The sequence below is a fragment of the Musa acuminata genome, chromosome BXJ3-10, assembly GCF_036884655.1.
Source record: "Musa acuminata AAA Group cultivar baxijiao chromosome BXJ3-10, Cavendish_Baxijiao_AAA, whole genome shotgun sequence".
Taxonomy (NCBI): domain Eukaryota; kingdom Viridiplantae; phylum Streptophyta; class Magnoliopsida; order Zingiberales; family Musaceae; genus Musa; species Musa acuminata.
The window spans coordinates 31,216,689-31,237,248 of record NC_088358.1 but is presented as its reverse complement, the minus strand read 5'-3'; the positions used below and the strand labels follow the sequence as shown (position 1 = coordinate 31,237,248).

The 20,560-nt window shown below is 38.7% G+C and overlaps 2 protein-coding genes and 1 long non-coding RNA gene across 3 annotated transcripts; all 3 read right to left on the bottom strand.

The window, feature by feature from the left end:
• Positions 1 to 250: 250 nt before the first annotated feature.
• On the bottom strand, positions 251 to 5,632 carry LOC135650490 (protein NETWORKED 2D-like). Its single transcript, XM_065169877.1, has 3 exons — positions 5,234 to 5,632; positions 666 to 3,435; positions 251 to 575 (listed from the first exon to the last, which is right to left on the bottom strand). Exons 1-3 carry the CDS (start codon positions 5,325 to 5,327, stop codon positions 545 to 547), a joined length of 2,895 nt encoding a protein of 964 aa, XP_065025949.1. The 5' UTR covers positions 5,328 to 5,632; the 3' UTR covers positions 251 to 544.
• A 1,519-nt stretch (positions 5,633 to 7,151) lies between these two features.
• Positions 7,152 to 13,516, bottom strand: LOC135650935 (uncharacterized). Its single transcript, XM_065170646.1, has 5 exons — positions 13,210 to 13,516; positions 11,389 to 11,477; positions 9,006 to 11,018; positions 8,292 to 8,481; positions 7,152 to 8,204 (listed from the first exon to the last, which is right to left on the bottom strand). Exons 1-5 carry the CDS (start codon positions 13,298 to 13,300, stop codon positions 7,573 to 7,575), a joined length of 3,015 nt encoding a protein of 1,004 aa, XP_065026718.1. The 5' UTR covers positions 13,301 to 13,516; the 3' UTR covers positions 7,152 to 7,572.
• A 1,375-nt stretch (positions 13,517 to 14,891) lies between these two features.
• Positions 14,892 to 20,131, bottom strand: LOC135650730 (uncharacterized). Its single transcript, XR_010501606.1, has 4 exons — positions 19,159 to 20,131; positions 18,127 to 18,328; positions 15,454 to 15,885; positions 14,892 to 15,362 (listed from the first exon to the last, which is right to left on the bottom strand). It is a non-coding gene; the product is annotated as an uncharacterized LOC135650730 (long non-coding RNA).
• Between the last annotated feature and the right edge of the window lie 429 nt (positions 20,132 to 20,560).

The following is a 20,560-nucleotide window of genomic DNA, read 5'->3' as shown; positions in this document are numbered from 1 at the left end:
ATCATTACAATAGTTGTATTAAAAAAATATAAGAAATCAAATATTAAATCAATTTGAACACAACAACACACCAACTCAAACCGATTTATATACATTAGACTCTTCTAATTGCATTTAGAATACAAATATGTATATGTAACAACAATGCCACAATTACAATCTCAAAACATTTTGGAGCGTTTGATTACAATATGCATGAGAATATCTTGTACAAGCCTGGAGGGTGATACCAAAATGAATGCAAGAAAAAGAAAAGGAAAAAACTTCGGATTGCTATTGCACGTATAAACAAATGATATATATTTTTTTCTTTGCAATGAATAAAGTATCAACTGGATTTGTAAAATCTAAAATTCAACCTCAACACAACTTTCATCAACAAGATTACTGGTTTCTTCTGGAACAGAGCTGAGAAAAGCTGCTGCCACTGAGCAAAAGGCACACAAGGCAAACCAAAGGTATCCTTGGAAAGTTAGACAAAAAACGTGAAGCACCTCCCACATGATGATGGGGTCGAAGTCCCTCTCATCCAACTAGAAATGAGCTACTCATCAGATTGAGAAAACCATTTAGACCTGTTCAAAATAATTTCACAAGTTTATACGGTAGAAAGCTAGCTGGGTCAGTAGTTATTGATGAATATCAAGTATTTGCCATCAACTTACCGACGCCCAGCCTTCAGCTTACTGTTTTGTTTCTGAAACACTGGATGGATGCGTGCAAATATAGATGGTTTTTTAGGCTTGGCACCGAAAAGGAAGACCCGCAATGGTACCCTGGTCCTACTGGGAGAATGCTCCAAGCCAGCATCGGGGGTGCTTGCCGATGGAAATGGTTCAAAGTTCTCACGTAGCTTAGACCACTGCTGCTCAATTTCAGCTTGAAGCCGCCTGACTTGATCTAGTCCCTCCTGCAATTCACTTGCAGCCTTATTCTTCTCTTGTTTCATGTTCATCACCTCACCTTGAAACCTTGCAGCTTGATAAGGAGTGCACATCGCTTCCCCCGTTTCTGATTTTGTGTTGGCAGCAGTTGATATCTCCTCTTGCATATCATCAAGAGATGAGATTGTACTTTGCAGCTCACCTTTCAACAGTGCATTTTGTTCCAACCACACCTGGAGCTCAGTCTTCAATTCTCTCAGTCTTGTGGCTACTATCGCTGATTCAGGTTCCCCATCCTGATTGCCAGTAGCACCATCATTGCCCCCTGGTGTCTTGTTGTCTTTCAGCCTATCAATATCAGCTTGTAGGTCTTCATATTTGGCCTTGAACTCCTGTATGTGATGGAATGATGTGCTGAACCTTAGCCAGAATTCCAAATTTCTATCAAGCAAAGCGTCAATATCCCTTCTGAGCTTTTCTTCCACTGGTGAAATGCTTTTTGGCTCATTGATGCAATCTGCATTGCTGCCTTCCTCAAGGGGTCCATGTACTTCTGTAAACTTATCATCTGAATCTCTTTTTGTAGTGGATATACTTAGATCTTCAAGCATCTCAGAATCTCGAAGGTTGGAACTCTCTGTGACCATCACAGAGTTGGATGTGCTTTCAAGCTTTTGTTGACCATCCCAAGAGTCTCCAATGGAAGGTGCATCTGCAGTAATATCGGAACTCATCTTTAGAGAGGCCAATTGTTGTTTCAGCAACTGTATCTCCTCATCTTTCATTGCAATGACATTCTTCAGTTCCCCTATCAAAGACATTGTCTCTTGAAGATGTTCTTCATTTTTATTCTCTACTTCAGAGAGCCTTCTCTTTGTCTCTTCGTAATTTTGTAAGATTGATGTGTACTCAGCAAACACAATTTTTTCTGTACCTTCTAAACCACTTGGAACTACTTGCTGAAAGTTAAGAGCATGCTCTTTTTCATCAAGCAGGATTTCTTCATTGTCAGATTGACGAATGCCTAGATACGTTTGTGATAAGCCTTTCTCGCCCAGTTCATTTCCTTTCTTTGGGTCCTCAATCTCATCCGAAGCACTCTTGAGCTGAGAACCAGCCTCCATCTGGGAAGGATCTTCTGGGCGGTGACCAAGTTCCTTAGTTGTATGAATCTCCTCTTCCATATCCTTCTTGACGTCATGGATTTCAGTTACTTCTTTATCTTGGCACTCTCTCAGTGGTACAGTGCTAAACGCAGAAGCTTCTTCCTCTGTGGATGCATCTGCAACACACTCATCTTCTGGTGATTTATGAGACTGCAGCTTCTCTGAAATACCACTGAGGCTGTGACAGGCCTCACTAAAGTTGTCATAGAAATTTATTTCTCCATCTCGGACAATTTTCTCGATTGCCTGAACTTTGTTAAGCTCCTCTTCAGCTTCCTTCAGTCTTTCAGACAATGCATTTGAATCACTAATCAGAATCGTTTTCTCCTCTTCCAATTTCTGAAGGTATTTATCAAGTTCATTGTTTTCTGAAGTCAATCGATTTATTTGTACAGCCTGTGATGAAACTGTCAGTTCCAGTGCGAGAACTTTATCTACAAGCTCATTAATCTTCTCTGCAATTTCGATCACAGAGCTTTCAGGATTCATTTCAAAATGTGTCTTAATTTTCTTGCATATGGACTGTAACTCAAGCCTTGCATTGTCTAGAGAATAAAGGTCTTCCTCCATTTTTTCAGCTGTGAAGCTCATTTGTGTATTTTCACCAGACATATCTGCATCTTCCATTTCAGATTGGCAATACTCACCTTTGAGAGTCTTCAGTTTGTCCTTAGCAACCTCAATTCTTTCAGACTCTACCTTAGCCTGTTCCAACGATTTTTTCCGCTGTTCCTGCAAACTGACTATGGCATCCTCACAGGATTTAAGAGCTGTCGCTGTCATTAAGGCACGTGCCTCATCGTCTTTGATGACTGAACTGGTACCAAACTCATCTTGCAAGCAACTAACTTTTTCTTGCATATCCATGATTTGCTTCTCAATCTCCCAATACTTGGCTATCCCAGTCTCGTATGAACTCTTGATGAATTCTTTTTCCGTCTGCAGAACCAGTATTCCTTTCTGAAGCTTATCTATCTCTTCTTGAGCCTTTTCTTTATTAATCTGAGGTACATTACTATTCTTCTGTTTTCTCTTAATGGATGATTCATTTTCTCTTCTTCTGTTCATTAATCCCTCCACTGTTGGCTTGTTAATTTTACTTGGATCAATTGGGGTAATTGCTTTTGGAAAATTATCATCCTCCTCCTCTAGCATCGCATACTGGACTTGTTCAGGACAAGCAGTTGCTATCGTGTGGTTGGCCTTGTGCAATTCTCCTGAGATGTGGTCATATCTTTCAGCCAATGCTCTGTATGCCCTGTAGGCATCTTCCACGAAGCTTGTCAACTCAGGTCTCCTTTTGAAGTACAACTCTGCCCTCTTAGCAAAGGAATCAGCATCTGCTTCGATGAGCTTGAGCATTTTTTTCACTACCTCCTCCATCTCTGCAATCAAAGTTAATACCCACCTTAAGAAAAACAAGAGGCACAATGATGGATCACACACATTCTTTTACACTAGAATGTTCATTATGAAAATGTTCTACAGTATAAATTTAGCTTATTACAGGCCAGAATTATAAAACCTGCAATCAATGTACACAGATCAGGTACCAAGTCTGTCTTAGCCCTTCATTTCTGTAAGCAAATTGTTGCACTTGTACTGAAGCAAGGCACAACCAGATACCAATGAACAAAGGTCCAAGAAACGAATGGTTCAGAGAACTTTGACATTCCATTTATCTTGTGAGTAAGGTCATTCAGTATCTGGAACACTAATAACAGTCTCAAGTGATGGAAAATTTTGGTGAAGGAACATAATTTGCTTGATTTAGAAATGTTGAAAATAATTCATATGACTGATAAGTAGGGTGCTTTGGAGACTCGACTGGAAATGGCGTGAAGGCTCGCCCTCTTATTTGGAGACTCGATTGGAATTAAATAATTCAATGAAGTATTTGTGGGCAACTGCTTGTGCGTGTCGTAAGTATTCAACCAACCAACCATCAAATAGTCTATCATTCCATCATACTATCTGTTCCAAAAAGAGACTGTTCAGTGTAGTCACAATATAAATTTTCATAACTGATTACTTGGATTTCTATTTTTGAAATAATATATTCTTGAGCCCAATATGCAAGTGATGATTAAACGTATAGTTCCAACAAGAAAATTAATTTTGACAGAATAAAAATGCTCGTTAATCAAGATATAAGGTTTTCAAAGTGAAAAAAGAAACCAAATATATATCCTGCGTATGTAATGATTATGATAATTTTCCAATTGTTCATTCATTTCTAACAATTTGCAGAAAGAAACTTGCTCAATAACTTAGTACACCATATATTTCACAGGGATAAAATTGATCGATGAGGAATAAAAATAAAATAATAAAATAATTTTTAAAATTGATAGATGAGGATTACAAAAGATTAAAAGAAAAAAAAATCTTACTCAAGTTGACCACATATTTCCTTGCTTGAAGCAAAGAAAGTTGTGCCAATGCTTCATTAACCTATGTCAAAGACAAAATACACGAACTGCCTCAAGTTATTGCTCACAGCTCCAAACCTAAAGACAAATTCCAGCTTTGAACCAACAAGTTTAGGCCCTAACCCTGATGCTCCTTTGAAAACTCTCCTATTTTTTCTTCTTTACTTCCAAGTCCTAATATGCCACAAGTACCACCTGCCATATTTGGATGCTACAACTCACCGAAGTCCACATGCATTAGGAATTGAATGAATGTGTAAAACAACCTTAGCCCTCTTTCCTTCAAATTACAACCCAATTTAAACAGGATCTTTATCACGAATTTGCACATAGTTGGGAATCAACTTCATCGCTTGAGATTTTATCTCCTTGTTCTCAAGATGGTCAAAAATTACTGTCTGAATCAAATAAACAGCAGAATTTTTTTTGGTTGGGTTCTTTTGTGGTTGTTACACCAATCCTTGTCCCCTTTTCTTTACCACTTCTCTTTTCCCTTTATTCTTTCCTCTGTTTCTCTCTTCTTAACATGTTGTTCTAACCCTTCCCGATCGAATCAGTAAAGTAGCTGTTGTCGCTACTGCGAGTCTGTGGTAAAGACAAGGATGTCGATTTTGATTGCAAATAACTATTTCACATGTTTATTTTGATTCGGTTCTAAAAATATAAGCATAAATGCCACAGAACGACAAAACACAACAAGATCGCAGATAAGAGACGAGCCAAAGGGAGAGTATATAGATCAAAGACTAACCTTGGAGATTGCTGTCGAGCCATTTCGACTGCTTCGTCCGGATGTGGCTCGCCCACCACCACGAGTACGCGTTGCTGGCGGCCCTCTGCAGCATGTCTCCCCTCCCGACCCCTCTCCTCTCTTCTCAGAAAAAGATGAACTCGATGTGAGAAACAAGTACAAGGAAGAAGGGGAGGAGGAGAAGGTGGTGAAAGCGTCAAGAAGAAGTGATCGGCGAGCTGTAAAGGGGGAAGCCGAAGGCGGGCGGCGACTCCGAAGCAAAAGAAGGCGAGGCGATCAGTGCAAAGAGGAGGCGGTGCCGTCACCTCCCATCCTTGCGATGCCGGGCTGTCTTCGCTGGGTAAAGAAAGAAAAGAGAAGGAAATGGTCGGCAAAAGGTGGCGGTGAGGGGACACGGCAGTGCAGTACACGTCGAGACTACTTCCTATTAGTATTAAAAAGTGGTATATATATATACATATATGTATATATATATATATATATATACATATATGTATATATATATATGCATATATGTATATATGCATATATATATATGCATATATGCATATATATATATATACATATATATATATATGTATATATATAGTATATAAATATATTTACATATAGAATACAAACTTATCAATATATTATACAATTAAATATTAAAAGTCCATATCGCCTATGTTGGGTGATATATTATGGTACAATAAATATTGATATTAGTAATTAATCATAATTATCAATGATTAATTTTACTTAAAAATATATAATGTATTTAAATACTTTTAGAAGCAAAACTTTAATAGGATAACAATATCAATTAGAGTCTTAATATTAGTGTAATTTTGTAATAATAGTTAACTAAGTTTGAGTTTTATATCGGTATATGTGTAATAAATATGACGGGTAAATATGAAGGGGCACAAATGTGTGTGTAATTTTGGCATATGAAAATTACTTTTTGTTATAAATATATAATATAGGAAAAATTGAGGGTGAAAATTGAATTTTGAAAATAAATTTTCTCCGCATACCAATGTATGAAAAGTCAAAATCATTGTTGTCAAGACACAAATTAATTTATCACTGTATAAAATGTTATATCTAACATCAAAGAGACACAAAATTTAGTTGGTAAATTTTTAATGATACGAGCTAACTTAATTGGCAAAGATTTTGATTCTCTCAAGATTGAATCATCACCACCAACTATTTGTAAAAGAAAAAAAATTAAGATATCATTATATTATAGTTAAACATAATTAGATTCTAATACATATATCTTTCGGAAGTTTGAAAATAGCAATACCTACCATTACAAATTTTAATACATATATGTCTATATCCTTCCAAATATTAAGATCTTGCATGGTGGTTATTAATTAATTTAACTTAAAACGTACAAAGATATAAACATGTATATTATTCCTAATATTTTAGTAAAATAATGATTTTTACTGATATTAATTGATCAAAAATTGCATAAGCAAGTTTTCAGATTTTGAAGGGATTATATAATTTTGAAGGGATTTATATATATATATATATATATATATATATATATATATATATATATATATATATATATATATGTAATTTTGCCAACATAATTGCATAACTAATAGCTTAGTGCATGAGTTCCTTAATAAAATTATAGCAGTCATCACAAGCAACATGTCAACATTCCTAAGGCATAAGCATGTGACTTCATTACCAAATATCTTAATCCACATTCAAGTCATGCGAGCTATAAATGATAGCCAATTGGCACTTCTTCCTTGTGCCTTCAAGATGTAAATATCATGAAAAGGAACATGCTGTCCAACAGTTCCTAAGAACGACCATGTTACAATATTTAAATATGGTAAATATCATATAATTTTAGGACAAAGGATAGCACCAACATGTTAGGGTTGATACATACAAGAAAGAGTGAGTAATTAAATTTCCACATCAAGATTTACCATGCAATAATACTTAGGAATACAATAAAGTGAAATCATGTGCCCACAGGCCAACCAGCTACGTTGAAGAAGTTTGTATTTAGCAAATTGCTTTGCAAGTTCTTACCAAATGCTACACAATAGTAGTCAACTTGACCGATGCTTTCAAGGTAGCATACTTGACCATGTCTGGCCTTGGATGATGGATGCAGCTTGAATTTGCCAGAAAAGTAGCAGGGTATGATACATTTTGTGAGATTCATCAATGTCATGTTGTGCAATGGAAGGGAGTGGAGTTGGAAGTAAGCTAATCCCAACTCCCATTCAACAATCATCTGTTGGCTGGTCATCCATCAACTATTCTGTTTGCAGTTGCGTAATATAGGGCTAGCAATAGAGCTGTAGAAGAACCTACTGGATGATGATAAACTCCATGACAATTTCTTCCAAGAGGTCATTCTCTAACAATTTCTCCATCTCTTTAACAATTACTTCAATGCTATTTTCGATATCTAACCATCTAGGATACAGAAACTCCTCCAGATTGCAATCCATCTCCTTCCTTTGGTTAACCACCATTTGCCACAGCCTTTCAAGGAGATCCTCGTGTTCCCATGTGTGCGTAGACCTATTTGATGGTGCCCATGGGCGGGGACCAATGCCAGAGGCCACGATACCCGCTAAAACGCAATTAACAAGATCAAACAACAGCTTTCTTTCTAATCTTGACCATGATGCCATCACACCGTACTTCCTTTCAAGTTCATCAAAAACATGTGGGTTTACTGGATAATCAAGCGAGTAGCAAGCATCCAAGAGTCTATCTTGGTCAGCACCATGAATACCTGAAGCAATGAGAATGTCGAGTAAGTATGAGAAATCTCTGTCATCTTCATCCTTGAAGGCTTGAAATATCTCCCCTGTTGGTAGAACTGACAGACTATCTCCTGCAGAATCCTCATCACTTGATATGCTGATGCCCAATTCCTCTTCATACCTTTCTGCCGACTCCAGCTTAAGAAGATTGAGTTGCATTCTGAGCTCTGCAATATAGTGAATTTCATAGGAGTAACAACATGTCACCTAAATATGTTAGAAGATCAGAACAATGGCATGGTTAATTCACTTGCCTTGAAGATCAGCACTTATTCTCTCAAAGCAGCCTGAACATGAACTTTCTACTTCAGACGGAGGCTCTAGGACAGAGACTGGACTTTGCTGTTCACACTCCTTGGAGCTTAGTAGGCTTGCTTCAGATGTCTCTGATTGAGATAGAAGTGGATCAACTTGGGGATGGTCAGCTAAATCTTCCTGGAGTGTCTAAGATAAATAAGAAAAGACTATCAAGAATCACATGCTGAATATCAAAGAAATAAGCTATAATAGACTCAGCAAAAGGAAAAACGTAGTGTATATATACACACACACATGAAAGGACAAATGAAATTAAAAAAAAAAAAAAAAGTTCTTTGAGGTTTGAAATTATGTTGTGAACATCGGCAGGCACTCTAAACTGATAGAGGCACAACAAAATTTCAGCAGTAAGCTGACTTTATTTTGTGTCATTATCTTGGTTTATGAAGATGGCTACCAGGCAGTGTGTGTGCCAATGGAAATAGAGGGAATACTGCAAGATAACTTACATATCCAACAAGCATATCTTTTCTAATTTATGGTGTAGGAGGATAAATGAAGAGATTGTGAGATGCTAAAATAGGATCAGAGCAAAAGTTCAGATTATCTTAGACTTAATATCCTTCAGTTTCATCAAGCAATCAAATCTTTAGCTGCTGTCATGCTAGAAAAAATTGTGTGCACAAAACATGAACATGATAGAAAAGCACCTTATTGATAATGTCATTATGATTGTGGGCAGATAGTTCTTCATTCTCAGGTGTCAACTGCTTAACAAATTGCTTCACATGCTCTCCTGGAGTAGTCAGACTTGTTGCGTCTTCACAAGTGAGAACCGAGGGGGTGTTTGTTAGGTGCTTTATGTCAACGTGAGGCTCATCATGGTGTGCTAGAAGTACATGCTGTTCTTCTGAGAGGTCTCTCAGATGAATGCTCTTCCTCGGTTCTTCTGAATGTACATAAATATCCAGCTCAGGTAGCTCATTTTCCGCTCCAATAGAATGTGACCGGCGATTCTTGTTGGTGCGATGCCTAGAGCTTCTGGAAAGTGGCTTTTGCCTCTTACCAAAGTTTTCGACTGAGAAATCATCAGGACCCATGTTCAGTACATCCTTGAGCATATAACAGTCATCATTAGCACTATCACCACCTTGTTTTCTGTAGCTTACGTTAGGACTTTCAATTGTAGTGGACTTAGCAGGAAGAGACTTGGACCTTTGCAATTTTGTAGATCTGTTCTTGCTGCTAATACCTAAAGAAAATCCCCAGGTTCCAAATGACTTGTTTCCAGAGAATTTGTCATCTGAAACTTTCTTTGTACCTAATGGGACCACAGTGGCATCTGGTGTCTCTCTATCAGATAAAGCAAGCATTTCACCCAGTGTGCTCATGCCTCTGACAACAAGCCCAACATCCTGACACTGGTGGGTCATTTTCCATCTCTCAGACATGCGTTTTCTGGCCTCTCTGCTCACAGATGATTCAATTGAGTATGAAGATGGAGAGCTGAAGTCAATACTCCACTCATCAGAGTGGTTAGGAAACTGGCAAAATGATTCAGTATTGTTGAGCTTAGCAAGATCTGATGGGATAAATGGACTTCCACTCCCTATATGTGTGTTCAGTTCTGAGGCGATCTGCCTTTTCGAATGGTTACCTACAGTATAGCTCAACTGTCTTGCAATCTCTGTGGCAATATCTCTGGAATCCTTTGTTGTGTGCCCCAAATACTCCACATTTTCAGAAAACTTCTGCCTGTCTGTTCCTTCCTTATGTAACTTCTGAATTGCAGAAACTGCAAATTCTCTGTGCTTTCTTGATCCAAAATGTAAGTTCTCATGTGAAAAGGAAACAGGACCAACCATCTTTTGGGTCTTCTCAAGACTAGGTTTCAAAACAACAATGCGTGTAGGATGTACATGAGTTTCAGTCTTGCCCATGTATGGTGGTGTTGAAGAATTGTGGGGAACAAAACTACTGTATTCCCTACGAGAGCGATTGGTAAAGCCTTGTGTAGATTTCCTAATAGAGCTTGTAATTTCATTTTGCATATGAGAGTACCTTCCATATTTCCTTTCTGATTTTGACCATTCAGTGTTCCTGTGCTTCTCAACTATAGAGGATTTTAGTACCGTAATCTGGCTTGGATGAGAAGAGGGTGGTAGATGGTTAACATCTTTGAGATGTCTATTGAACAAAGAGTCAGGATCTTGTAGTAATTTCATGAAAAGGTCTTTGTTGGAATGAAGAATTTCCAGTGCATCATCAAACTCTTTAGAGTTCTGAAGTGTTTCATCAGTTGAAAGACGCTTGACATCCATGAACTTTTGCCTTACAAAATTCATGCCAGTCTCACTTCTTTTAGAACTTAGCATCGTCTTCCTGGTTGATCGGTTCTTATGTTTCCTAAATTTTGCTGTCTCCATCACTTCAAAAATGTCTTTGAATTCTTGATCCTCATTAATACATTTGTGGTGTGAATGCACCTTTGGTGGCACAAAATTTCCCTGAAATCCAGTAGATGATTCTGGCTGAAAATAAGCTTCAACATTTTTCAGTTCTTTATGGGCTACTGGAGGCGGCGAGGGGAGCGTATTGAGACCCATCAGTTTCACAATTACACTTGGAGAGGCATGCCTACTTTCCATTTCTTCATCCATTAATGTTTGTATAGGCTTCATAATGGCTTCCTTAGACGAGCATCGTCCAAACTCGAGGGCAAACTTCAAATGCCATGAATGGGTTAGTTAGCATAGTGAACTCGTTTAGAAGCTAAAAAAATAACAGTTGATGCTTTGTAAAATTGGAAGAATAATAAAAAGCTAAACTAAGAAAGCTCAGTAGAAAATTGAGTTGAGTATCGAGTGCCACTAAAACCAAAACACAAGCAGCATAGATTTGGATAACAATGATATCTTCTGGGAATCTCACTCTTGCTGACGATTATGGAGCATTCAGCAAAACACCAGATATAGTAAATTCTTAACATCCCAAATATCTCGTTGGTACCAGGAAATTTCACATGCATCTTCATGACTGAAATACATGAAATTTTCGGATGTCATGGAACCTACAGATTTAAAATACACTTACAGAATTTTCTTCAGCGAAAGAGTTACTTTTATGAGAAGAACCACGTGTGATCCTTGAGGTATCCATTCGTCTTCTGGATTGAACAAAACCTGCAACAAAAGATGCATTCTGTAAAAGAGTCATTCATAAGGTATGAACTACAACCAAGAAAATTCATCCATAAGGCACTTTTGTGCTTGTGAGGAGATCAACACGAATTATATGCAATGTCAAGAATTCACATCCAAGCAAGATGATTTTCATCACCTTGAGTAACTTACGTGAATGATATGTGCAAAAGAGTGGCTATTTTAACTCAATTTTGGTAAAGAAAATATGTATGGACATGTACATCAGACGGAACATCAGGGTATATGTAAAACAGGTAATTGAAGGAAAAGACTGTGAAGCATTTCTTAGGCAGACCATCTACTTGAAGGAAAAGAATGTGAAGCATTTCCCTTGACCGATAATTCTATCATGCATTTCCACAGCTACACCTATCTCCGCTCATAATGACAGACCATCTACTCAACTCTATTCTAGAAACTAACATCCCAACACAAATACGTCAAATCCAATTATGGAAGAAACTACGAAATAACTTCTAATGTCCCAAATGTTACTTCTTCTAGTACAAATTTGCACATTTTGTCCCCTGGGTTTAGTGCTTTTCATTTCTTCCTTGCAGTTCACAACTTCACATATACCTGACAGGCTTAGACACTCAAAGCATATGCATGGGACAGTGAAATAGATATTATATATCAAGAAGAAAAGAAATATAGATTTCAGCATTTGAGAGACAACAATGGAAAACATGACCATATCCATAATTAAAGAAATAAATTGCCATAAGCGCTACCACTCTAGTAAGCATAATTAATCCTTGACTTCCAGGCATCATTTAGTATGATTTGCCGTTTACAAACTTGACTTTAGCAATACCTGAAGACAGAGTTGGTTTTCGCACAACCAGAACGAGTTCATTTACATATCCAACAGAGCTTTTCTAGATAACTTACATTAGGTGAATCAGGTGACGGAGGTTGTACATCTCAACCTCTACGGGTAAGGACTAAGGACAGTTGCCCATCCTATAGAATGACCAAAGAGGAGCTAACCTAATAACAGGAACTCATTCGAGAGACCAGTATCTTCCACCAAAAGATCATCCACACATTCGATCCAAAACCTACGGAACTCAAGAATGACAATAGGAAAAAAAAAGAAAAAAAACACTAAGGCCCTAAATCAATGCGGCAATCATTCATAGTATGACTTTAAAAGAAGAAACTTGGGGACACCGTCGCCCACACCGTCCACTTCACTGAGATGGACCATAAAGAACTATGCAGAAATGGAGGTCATAAAACGGATCATTAGAAACATATAGTTCAAACAAAAGTCATTTCACCGGAAGAGCCTCTGGCTAGTGCTGGCTTGTCTCTCTTAATTAGACGAAATAAACAACACATCAATTTATCTAAGCACAAGAAGATAAAAGAAAAAAGATCTCGATTTCCCGTCCGGATTAGAATAGAACCCACTTGGAAGACCTGGTCCGGTGATCACAACTTCACAAGAACGAATTTTTTACTGTTATTATTTGAAACAAACCGACTAAACACAAGGAAACAGAGCAGCACGCCCTCGTTGCATCGTTTTGAAGACGATGAGGAACGAGAACAGCCAAAGCGTCCCGAGAACGGTTCAAGAAAACAACAACAACAAAGAACCCTCGAAATCCACAGTATCCCACGCTCCGAGCAGCTCAGGAAAACACTAGTCGAGAAAAAAAGAAACAAAATTTGAACCCAAGAAGAGGGAAAAGAGGCGGACCATCCCCGGGGGACGACGTCGCAGCGGCGGGCCGGCCGGAGCCGAGCTTCGGCTCCTTCGAGCGGCGGGGCCTGCCGACGCTCTTGTACATTTCTCACGTCCAAGAACTCGGTGGGGAGATTAGAGGCGTCAGGGAAGCAACTCAAAAACCACGAAAGTGGAATGCGAAAGCGGCGGATGGATGGAGCCCCACGAACCGGTAACTCCTGCCAGGAGACGCCGGTGATCGAAACCACAGATCTCAGAAACAAGGAGGAGGCAAGAAGACGTGGGAGGAGGATGCTGCGGAGAAGAGGGAAAGGTCGGGTTCGAGTGATGAGTAGTACTAATCACACTCCGCTTTCTATTATTTTATATGTTATATATTTAATAATAATAATTATTATTATTATTTTGTTGGGTTTTGAAAATTCAAAACGAGAGGGAGGCGTCGCACGTGCGATCACGCGCCGCATGGAAATTGTATGCGGGGAAACGCTACGCGACTACGGACCTGCTGCAGCGGGGTCCACGTAACACGAACCACGGGATTCGAGGTTTCTTTTTGGGTCCAAATTTAATATCGTATATAATGCAGACTCTCACACACCGACGATGGAACCAACCGAGTCGAGTACGAGGCCGTACCAAAACTGGGAAACGATGGGACCGTGCGGCGGTCTCGCCGTGTGACTGACGTGGGTAAAAGAACGGGGGGTAGAACAGACAATGGTCAGCGGAGAGGCATGTGAGTGGGGCGGCCGGCGGACGCAGGGGATGGACACGTGCGTCCGGGCGCTACTGCTCGCCGGTGGCTCGTATCAGTACTGCAGCGGCGGTGGGGGACGGAGAAGACGAGAGTGGGCGCCTCTTCGCGGAGTTATCTACTCAGCAATGTATGAGATATTTTTGTATTGATCGATGCATGACAAAATATAAATGAAATAAATACTAGTAGAAGCTTGACGAGCAGGAAGGATGTCATGACATGGACGATCGAAAGAGCACGCAACATGGCCTCCTCCTCCGATCACGGGTTGCGATGAACGCCACCACCCACATGGGAGTCGACATCGATTTCTCGACCAATTATTAGGATTCTGTGATCGGTTAATGATCGTTTTTAATAAAATTAAAATAAGTTTTAATTACATAAATTATAAATTATAATTTATTATTTGTATAATAAAAATATTAATGAATTCGGATGTCTCTATATAAACATAAAAAACAAAATCAGTAGAAGTTGGCTCAATCAATCATGTCGAGAATATATTCTTTATGATTCCAATTTGTGCGTCTCTTTGACAAGCAAACATTGCGGGCATTAATGTGACATGTGATGCTTCATCATCGATCATTTGTTTAAAGGACAAGCGTCTTAACCAAGAGCTACTAAGAAATGTTCACATGGGAGTCTAACATAGCTTAGGTTAGGTAGTGATGCAGATGGGTGAATCGAACACACTACCAACAACAATAGATGATAGCTTAGTAGACAGAAAGTATATTACGATATCTTTTAAAAAGTTCATTGACTCTCTTTAGAGTTATCTTAAGAGGAAGAGAATGATATATAAATATATATATTGTTGTGAACAATATAGCAGCTAAAGATCTGATTGTTACAGAGAGAAAATAAAAAATAGGATGGCTAAACGATTGCGTATACAGTCCACAATCGAGATGAGACAAGAAGCAAATCCCAGAACACGCGCCCACATGGGGACACCTACTTAAAGGCAGCAACAAGACAACAATGGGGAAGAAGAAGAAGAAGAAGAAGAAGAAGAAGACGCAGTTGCGTGCAATACAAACATTGAAGGCTTTCCACAGCACCACGGCAGAGGTTTTTTGTATCTGAAAAATGAACGGCTCAGATCATAACCTTTTGCATGATGGTATGTTGTCTTATCTTTCCTCAGTGCCATACATTACTCTTATGAGAAGGATAGCAGAGGCAACATTGAAGAAGAGGACATCAGCATCATTATTACATGGGTGATGCAAATAAATAAAGACATCCATCCATCCATCCATCTGTAGCTCGTTATGTACCTTTCAGGGATGACTTGTGCAACATTGGATCCTTCCCCTTAATGTTGCTGGTTATGAACCTTTCGGGGGTGACTTGTGTAACAGTTGCAGCCAGCCATCACATTGTGCAATCATACCTGTAGCAATAAATTAGCAGTCAAAAAGTAAAATTATGCAAAGTAGCAAAGAAATTAACAATCTTTTAGTGTAGTGAGGCCTCTCTCATACCTGCTGAAGCTGCTGCTAATGTCATTGCTCGTTGCCTTCTTCAGTAAAGGCATCCTCATACACACCTTGCCTGGTCGCCATTAAGCTCAAGTATCCCCGTTTTCTCGCCACAGACTTAGCTGACAATATGACATGATATGTTGCATGTCTATTTTATGCTATAGACACCATGAATTAAGTGCAAGATCTGGCTTCCAGCATTACAATTTACAAGCATGATACCAAGGAATTTATCACGTGAAGTATTATTTAATTGTGGTACAGAGATTTGAAGATTATTAATTGTCATGTAGTATACATGAAAAATTAGGTCTCTTGAAATAATAACACAAGGATATTCCAGAGCAGTTGGGTCTTAACAGCTCCCGAGTCGGCGAATGCAATGGTAATCCGATACGATTAGTACGATCAATCTACGCAAATTCAAGAAACCTGCACGAGTTGGGAAGAGAAAGCACACGACAATAAGTTAATTACTGATAAAAACAAATAAGTTATTAGTTTGACAGCTTGAACTACAGAAAATACACACAAAGAAAAAGGAAAAAGGATCAGTGCTTTTAATCTCCAACAAACCATCTTGAAGGTCACTGAATAACATGAGAATGATCCATGGCAAGATGAATTAAAGAAACCAAGCAACTGCCAGCAACATTGTGCAAAAAAGAATAGCAGCAGTATAACTTCAACATTATATTACCTCCCGGCAAGAATCCCAAAAACTGATTGTACAAGTGGCAAGGGATGATGCTGAGACAATGTGGAACTCATAGATCGATGCAGTAAGATACCAAAATGTGAGCTTCGATCAACTCTTCACATACACAAGATAACAAGATACCATAGACTGTCACTCAACTAATATAGAGATGAAAGTCATTGTTGTAGTGAGTAGAATTGGGTTGTCAAGCAATGAGGATTGGATAAGGCACACAGCATACAGAACCAAATTTGTTAGGATAGACAATAAAAGATCTCATTGGGTCCAACAATATCAAGGTCTAAACTCAATAGTTTTCTACTCCTAGTTACGCATTCAATAGCATCTCCACCCACCCACTTGCAAGATCACATGAGCAGAAAAGGGAAAAAGTTGCAATTTGTTTGCAGCCTCGGTGAAGACAGCACAAGCACTATTATAAAATTACATCATATAGGTGCACATTTAAAGAATGATCTACTGATTCATATGATTGATCACTTCTCTGACTAGGTAAAACTGCTGAGCATGTCCTTTCTTTTATCTATCATCCAGAGTTATGTTAATATATTGAAAAGAATTAAATAGAAACTGTTGTAAGAAAGAGAGCACCGTCAGAGAGCAAACACCGTCAGAGAGCACCGTCAGTGGGATATCAAACTGGAATGTCATATCAAAGAAATAAAAAAAGACCAAGCACCAAAACTACTATATGATATGCAATCATATCTTTCGATGTTGCCATCTTCGTGTTTGACTTTCACTAGATGGTAGGCATAGACATTTATTTGCACGCTGCATGGCAGAGAACCTACAACTTTGTGCATCTTGATCATACCCTTCAAGACCATATAACTTTGTTAATTTTATTTCCTTCACACTTTCTACTAAACTCGACTGATTCCTTGAGGTTCTTACCTCACCTAGAGGAAAATAAAAGATTTTCACTATACCTATGGCTCACAGGAATCTGAAGAAATAAACTACTTCTCTTTTCCATTGCTTTATTTACTACACCGCAGAAGCAGCCCAAAACAGCCTTTTAGAGAACTCTGATATTAGCAGAATATATGATGTTCTAAATGCCAAGAAAGAGAATACATATTTACAATCCGTACCTAGGTGTTTTGAAAAACATTAAGAAGAGATCGATTCCTTGTGAATCACTATGTATCCAAAAAGTATCCATCTCTCACATGCGTGCATGGTTCTCTTTGCAAAATTCGTTATTGGTGAAGGCAGAACTAAAGGAATTGTCAATTTACCATATATAGAGAATTTGGAAAAAAAAAGCCAAGTGACAGATTGCAAGCGGTGCAAAAAAATGCATTTGACAGAAGTATACCTCAAGATAGAATAACAAGACCAAGGTATATGGATGCACAAAGAAATGTAAATGATATCAGACCCCTACAAACAAAAATATGAAAAAAAAAAAAAGTCATCCTAATGAAACAAAGAGAATATGCACCACAAGTAGATTAAAAATACTCTCTCATGATAAGCTCGTCTATCAACAATAAATCTCACCAAACAACCCCCCATGCCACACCGTTAAAAGGGCAAGGACAAAGCAAGCAATTAGCCTTTTCAAAAATATTAACTTTTGCCTTACAAAAAATAACAAAGAAAAAACAAAACAATTGATATAGTCTAATATGTACAACACCGACAAACAGACCTTTAGTCAACATTGTAGCTGAACCACTACAACAAACAAAAGTGTAGTTCATAGACCTTCCTTGCTAATTGTCTCTTCCAAGCACATATTGTCTTTGTCAGCATGATGCTGATGCTCAACAAGAAATAAAGGAACCAATTTCATAGACCTTGTATATATCTACTTGTCTATGTCGATTCGATGAACAAAGCAAGCAACACACTGGTAGCATTTTCGTAGAATTAAACTCCAGCCTACAATAAAAAGGTATTATAGCATGCAGCAGGAAAATTGTCATGGAAAGGCAACTCACTCAAAATTTAAGCATCAAGTGCAAAGATTGCCACCTTTGGGTAAAATTGCGACCGCATACTGCTCACAGAAATTTCCGGCAAAGTTCATGAGCAGTGTGGAAATTAAAGATTGAAGAGTGAGCTACAAGCATCAGCTCTCCCTTGAGACATTTCCATGAGTTGCCCCCCTAAAAGAAAAGACTGGAGCAGATCTTTCAACACCTGTAATAATGAATTTTTCACATTCATTTGCAAGATGCAGTAATTGCATAAAATTATTGAAATATGACATTACATGAGCAAGGTGGCAGATTATTCCACCCATACAATTCTCTAATTTGCATTCATATCAAATATCCTAATTTCTGTACTAACACAAATGCACCTTTCCAATACCTTGGCAAATGCTTTAAGAGAAGGTGGAATAGGAAATATTATAAAAGTTTGTGATGACTGTTAATCAATTACTAAAGTACTTGAGAATCTAGGCACTTAAGTTCCCCATCTAAGCAGCCATGCAGAAGCGGTCGCGTGATCTACTGCTCTCCATGTTGGTATAGCAAATAACATGTAGTAAGAACTGGATAAAGAACAAAAGGATGCCTCTCAAAAATTATTATCAAATGCACATTATCAAATTCATACATATCTCTAAAGGTTGGGTTCACCAAGAAACATAATTAAAAAGGCGAATTGGATCTGATGAAATATGATGAGTAAGTTCTATAAGAAGATTCAGTAATGAAAAAATATTAACATTAGTGTCATCGTGATAAATCGAACTGGTGGAAAAAGTCTCCAGCTCCCTACTTGATCTTTCAAAGCCTATTTCAACAAATTTGGTATGTGATTGACAGTAAGATAAAATGTCATGTTTGATGATAGATTAGTGGCAGATACATGAAGGTGGACATGATATTACCAAAATCACTTATGGTAGTGAGTGAAAACAAACATGAAAGAAGACATGATTACTGAATACAGATGAATCTATGCACTAAACAAGAACTGCTATATCAGTGAAAGTTATGCATCTAGAAAAGAATACTTACCATGTGCATTAAAGCAGCAACTTTAGACCCATCTTCAGACAATCCAATGCAACAAAACTCACAATTTTACCGGTGAATTCTCAAAATGAAGCTTGCTGATCGACACAGGAATTAGTAGGACTAGATAGAATGCTTTGCATTTGTCAAAGGCTGACATTTTACTTTGTAATTTAAATTCCTTGATATAAATATCTTACCGACAAACCTTTCTAATGTTTCAGAGCCGTCTTTCTTCTGTATTCATCCATCTGCCCATAAGCCTTCACAATCATGTTATCGTCGCAATACTGCGCATAAGGTTGGCCCTTCGGAACGACTACGCCTCATCCTTCTTCCTCGACAAAGTTTACATGATGCCCTAACAGAGATAGGGTCGGAAATCCATCGGCTCCTCCTTGACATAGCTAATTGCACAGTTTTCTCTTCATAACCTCCTTCCTCCTGGCCTTCTTGCACAGCCCAATTGCTTCCTCAACCCTCTTTAAGATGCCGTCGAGCTCTCCCTCCTCGTCCAAACGCTCGCTTCCCGGTCCCCGTGTCGCGTCTTTTAACTCTGAAAGTGGGACTTCGGTAAGGGGAGCTCCTTCTCGCCGCATCGAGGGCGATGAGCCGGCCGACGATGCCGATAGCCTCGACGGGCCTCCCAGCCTTGATATTGAGCTCCACGAGGGCGGGCGTGGAGGGAACGGACTTGGTTGGGGTGAGAGGCCAGGCGCTCCTCGAGAACGCGCTGGGGGGTGGCCTCGAAGGATTCGTCGGATTGGACGGCGGCGGAGGCGATGAAAGTGGCCTTGATGAGGAGGGAGTGAGAGTTCGACGATGATTTGGAGGCGCCGTCGCCACCGCGAAGGCGGAGAGGGAGTTCGGGTCAGGAGGAGGAGGAGGAGAAGGGCTCAATAAGGAGACGATAATAGAGTAGGGGTCTGGAGGAGCGAGGGAGGCGGTGGGTGGTGCGGCGGAAGACAGAGTGTAGGCAGAAGAAGGCGGGAGAAGACCAATAGCCTGACAAAGAATAAAGACGATTCTTAAAACGAACATACTCATCTTACGCACACACTCCACGCGGTGACGTCAGGGCACGTTCAGCGTTGGATACCAGAAACAAGGATTTGAAATGATACGCGAGATATATTACGCGTCTTAGTAAATTCTCATAAAAACATAAATATTTCAAATAAATCCAAATTATTAAGAGAAAAACCCAAGTTATAATTTTTTTTTTATTTTTTATAAAAATGACAAGGAAAAATTCTTGAAAACCTCTTCATAGTGTTGTTTCAATATTATTTTCTCGGGAAAAAACAAGTTTTTTATTTGAGTTTGCAATTCAAATAATTACTTTTTTATGACAAAATAATATTCATAAAGTGTTCTACCAATAATAAAATGTATTTTCCATATC

Bases quoted from the DNA above. Each gene is read 5' to 3' on its own strand.
- LOC135650490 (XM_065169877.1), bottom strand. From the start codon at position 5,327: ATGCTGCAGAGGGCCGCCAGCAACGCGTACTCGTGGTGGTGGGCGAGC. The intron at 3,436-5,233 runs GTTAGTCTTTGA...CTTTGATTGCAG, and splicing joins GCTCGACAGCAATCTCCAAG to AGATGGAGGAGGTAGTGAAA. The intron at 576-665 runs GTAAGTTGATGG...TATTTTGAACAG, and splicing joins AAGCTGAAGGCTGGGCGTCG to GTCTAAATGGTTTTCTCAAT.
- LOC135650935 (XM_065170646.1), bottom strand. From the start codon at position 13,300: ATGTACAAGAGCGTCGGCAGGCCCCGCCGCTCGAAGGAGCCGAAGCTC. The intron at 11,478-13,209 runs GTCCGCCTCTTT...CTTTTGTTGCAG, and splicing joins GACGTCGTCCCCCGGGGATG to GTTTTGTTCAATCCAGAAGA. The intron at 11,019-11,388 runs GTAAGTGTATTT...TGGCATTTGAAG, and splicing joins CTTTCGCTGAAGAAAATTCT to TTTGCCCTCGAGTTTGGACG.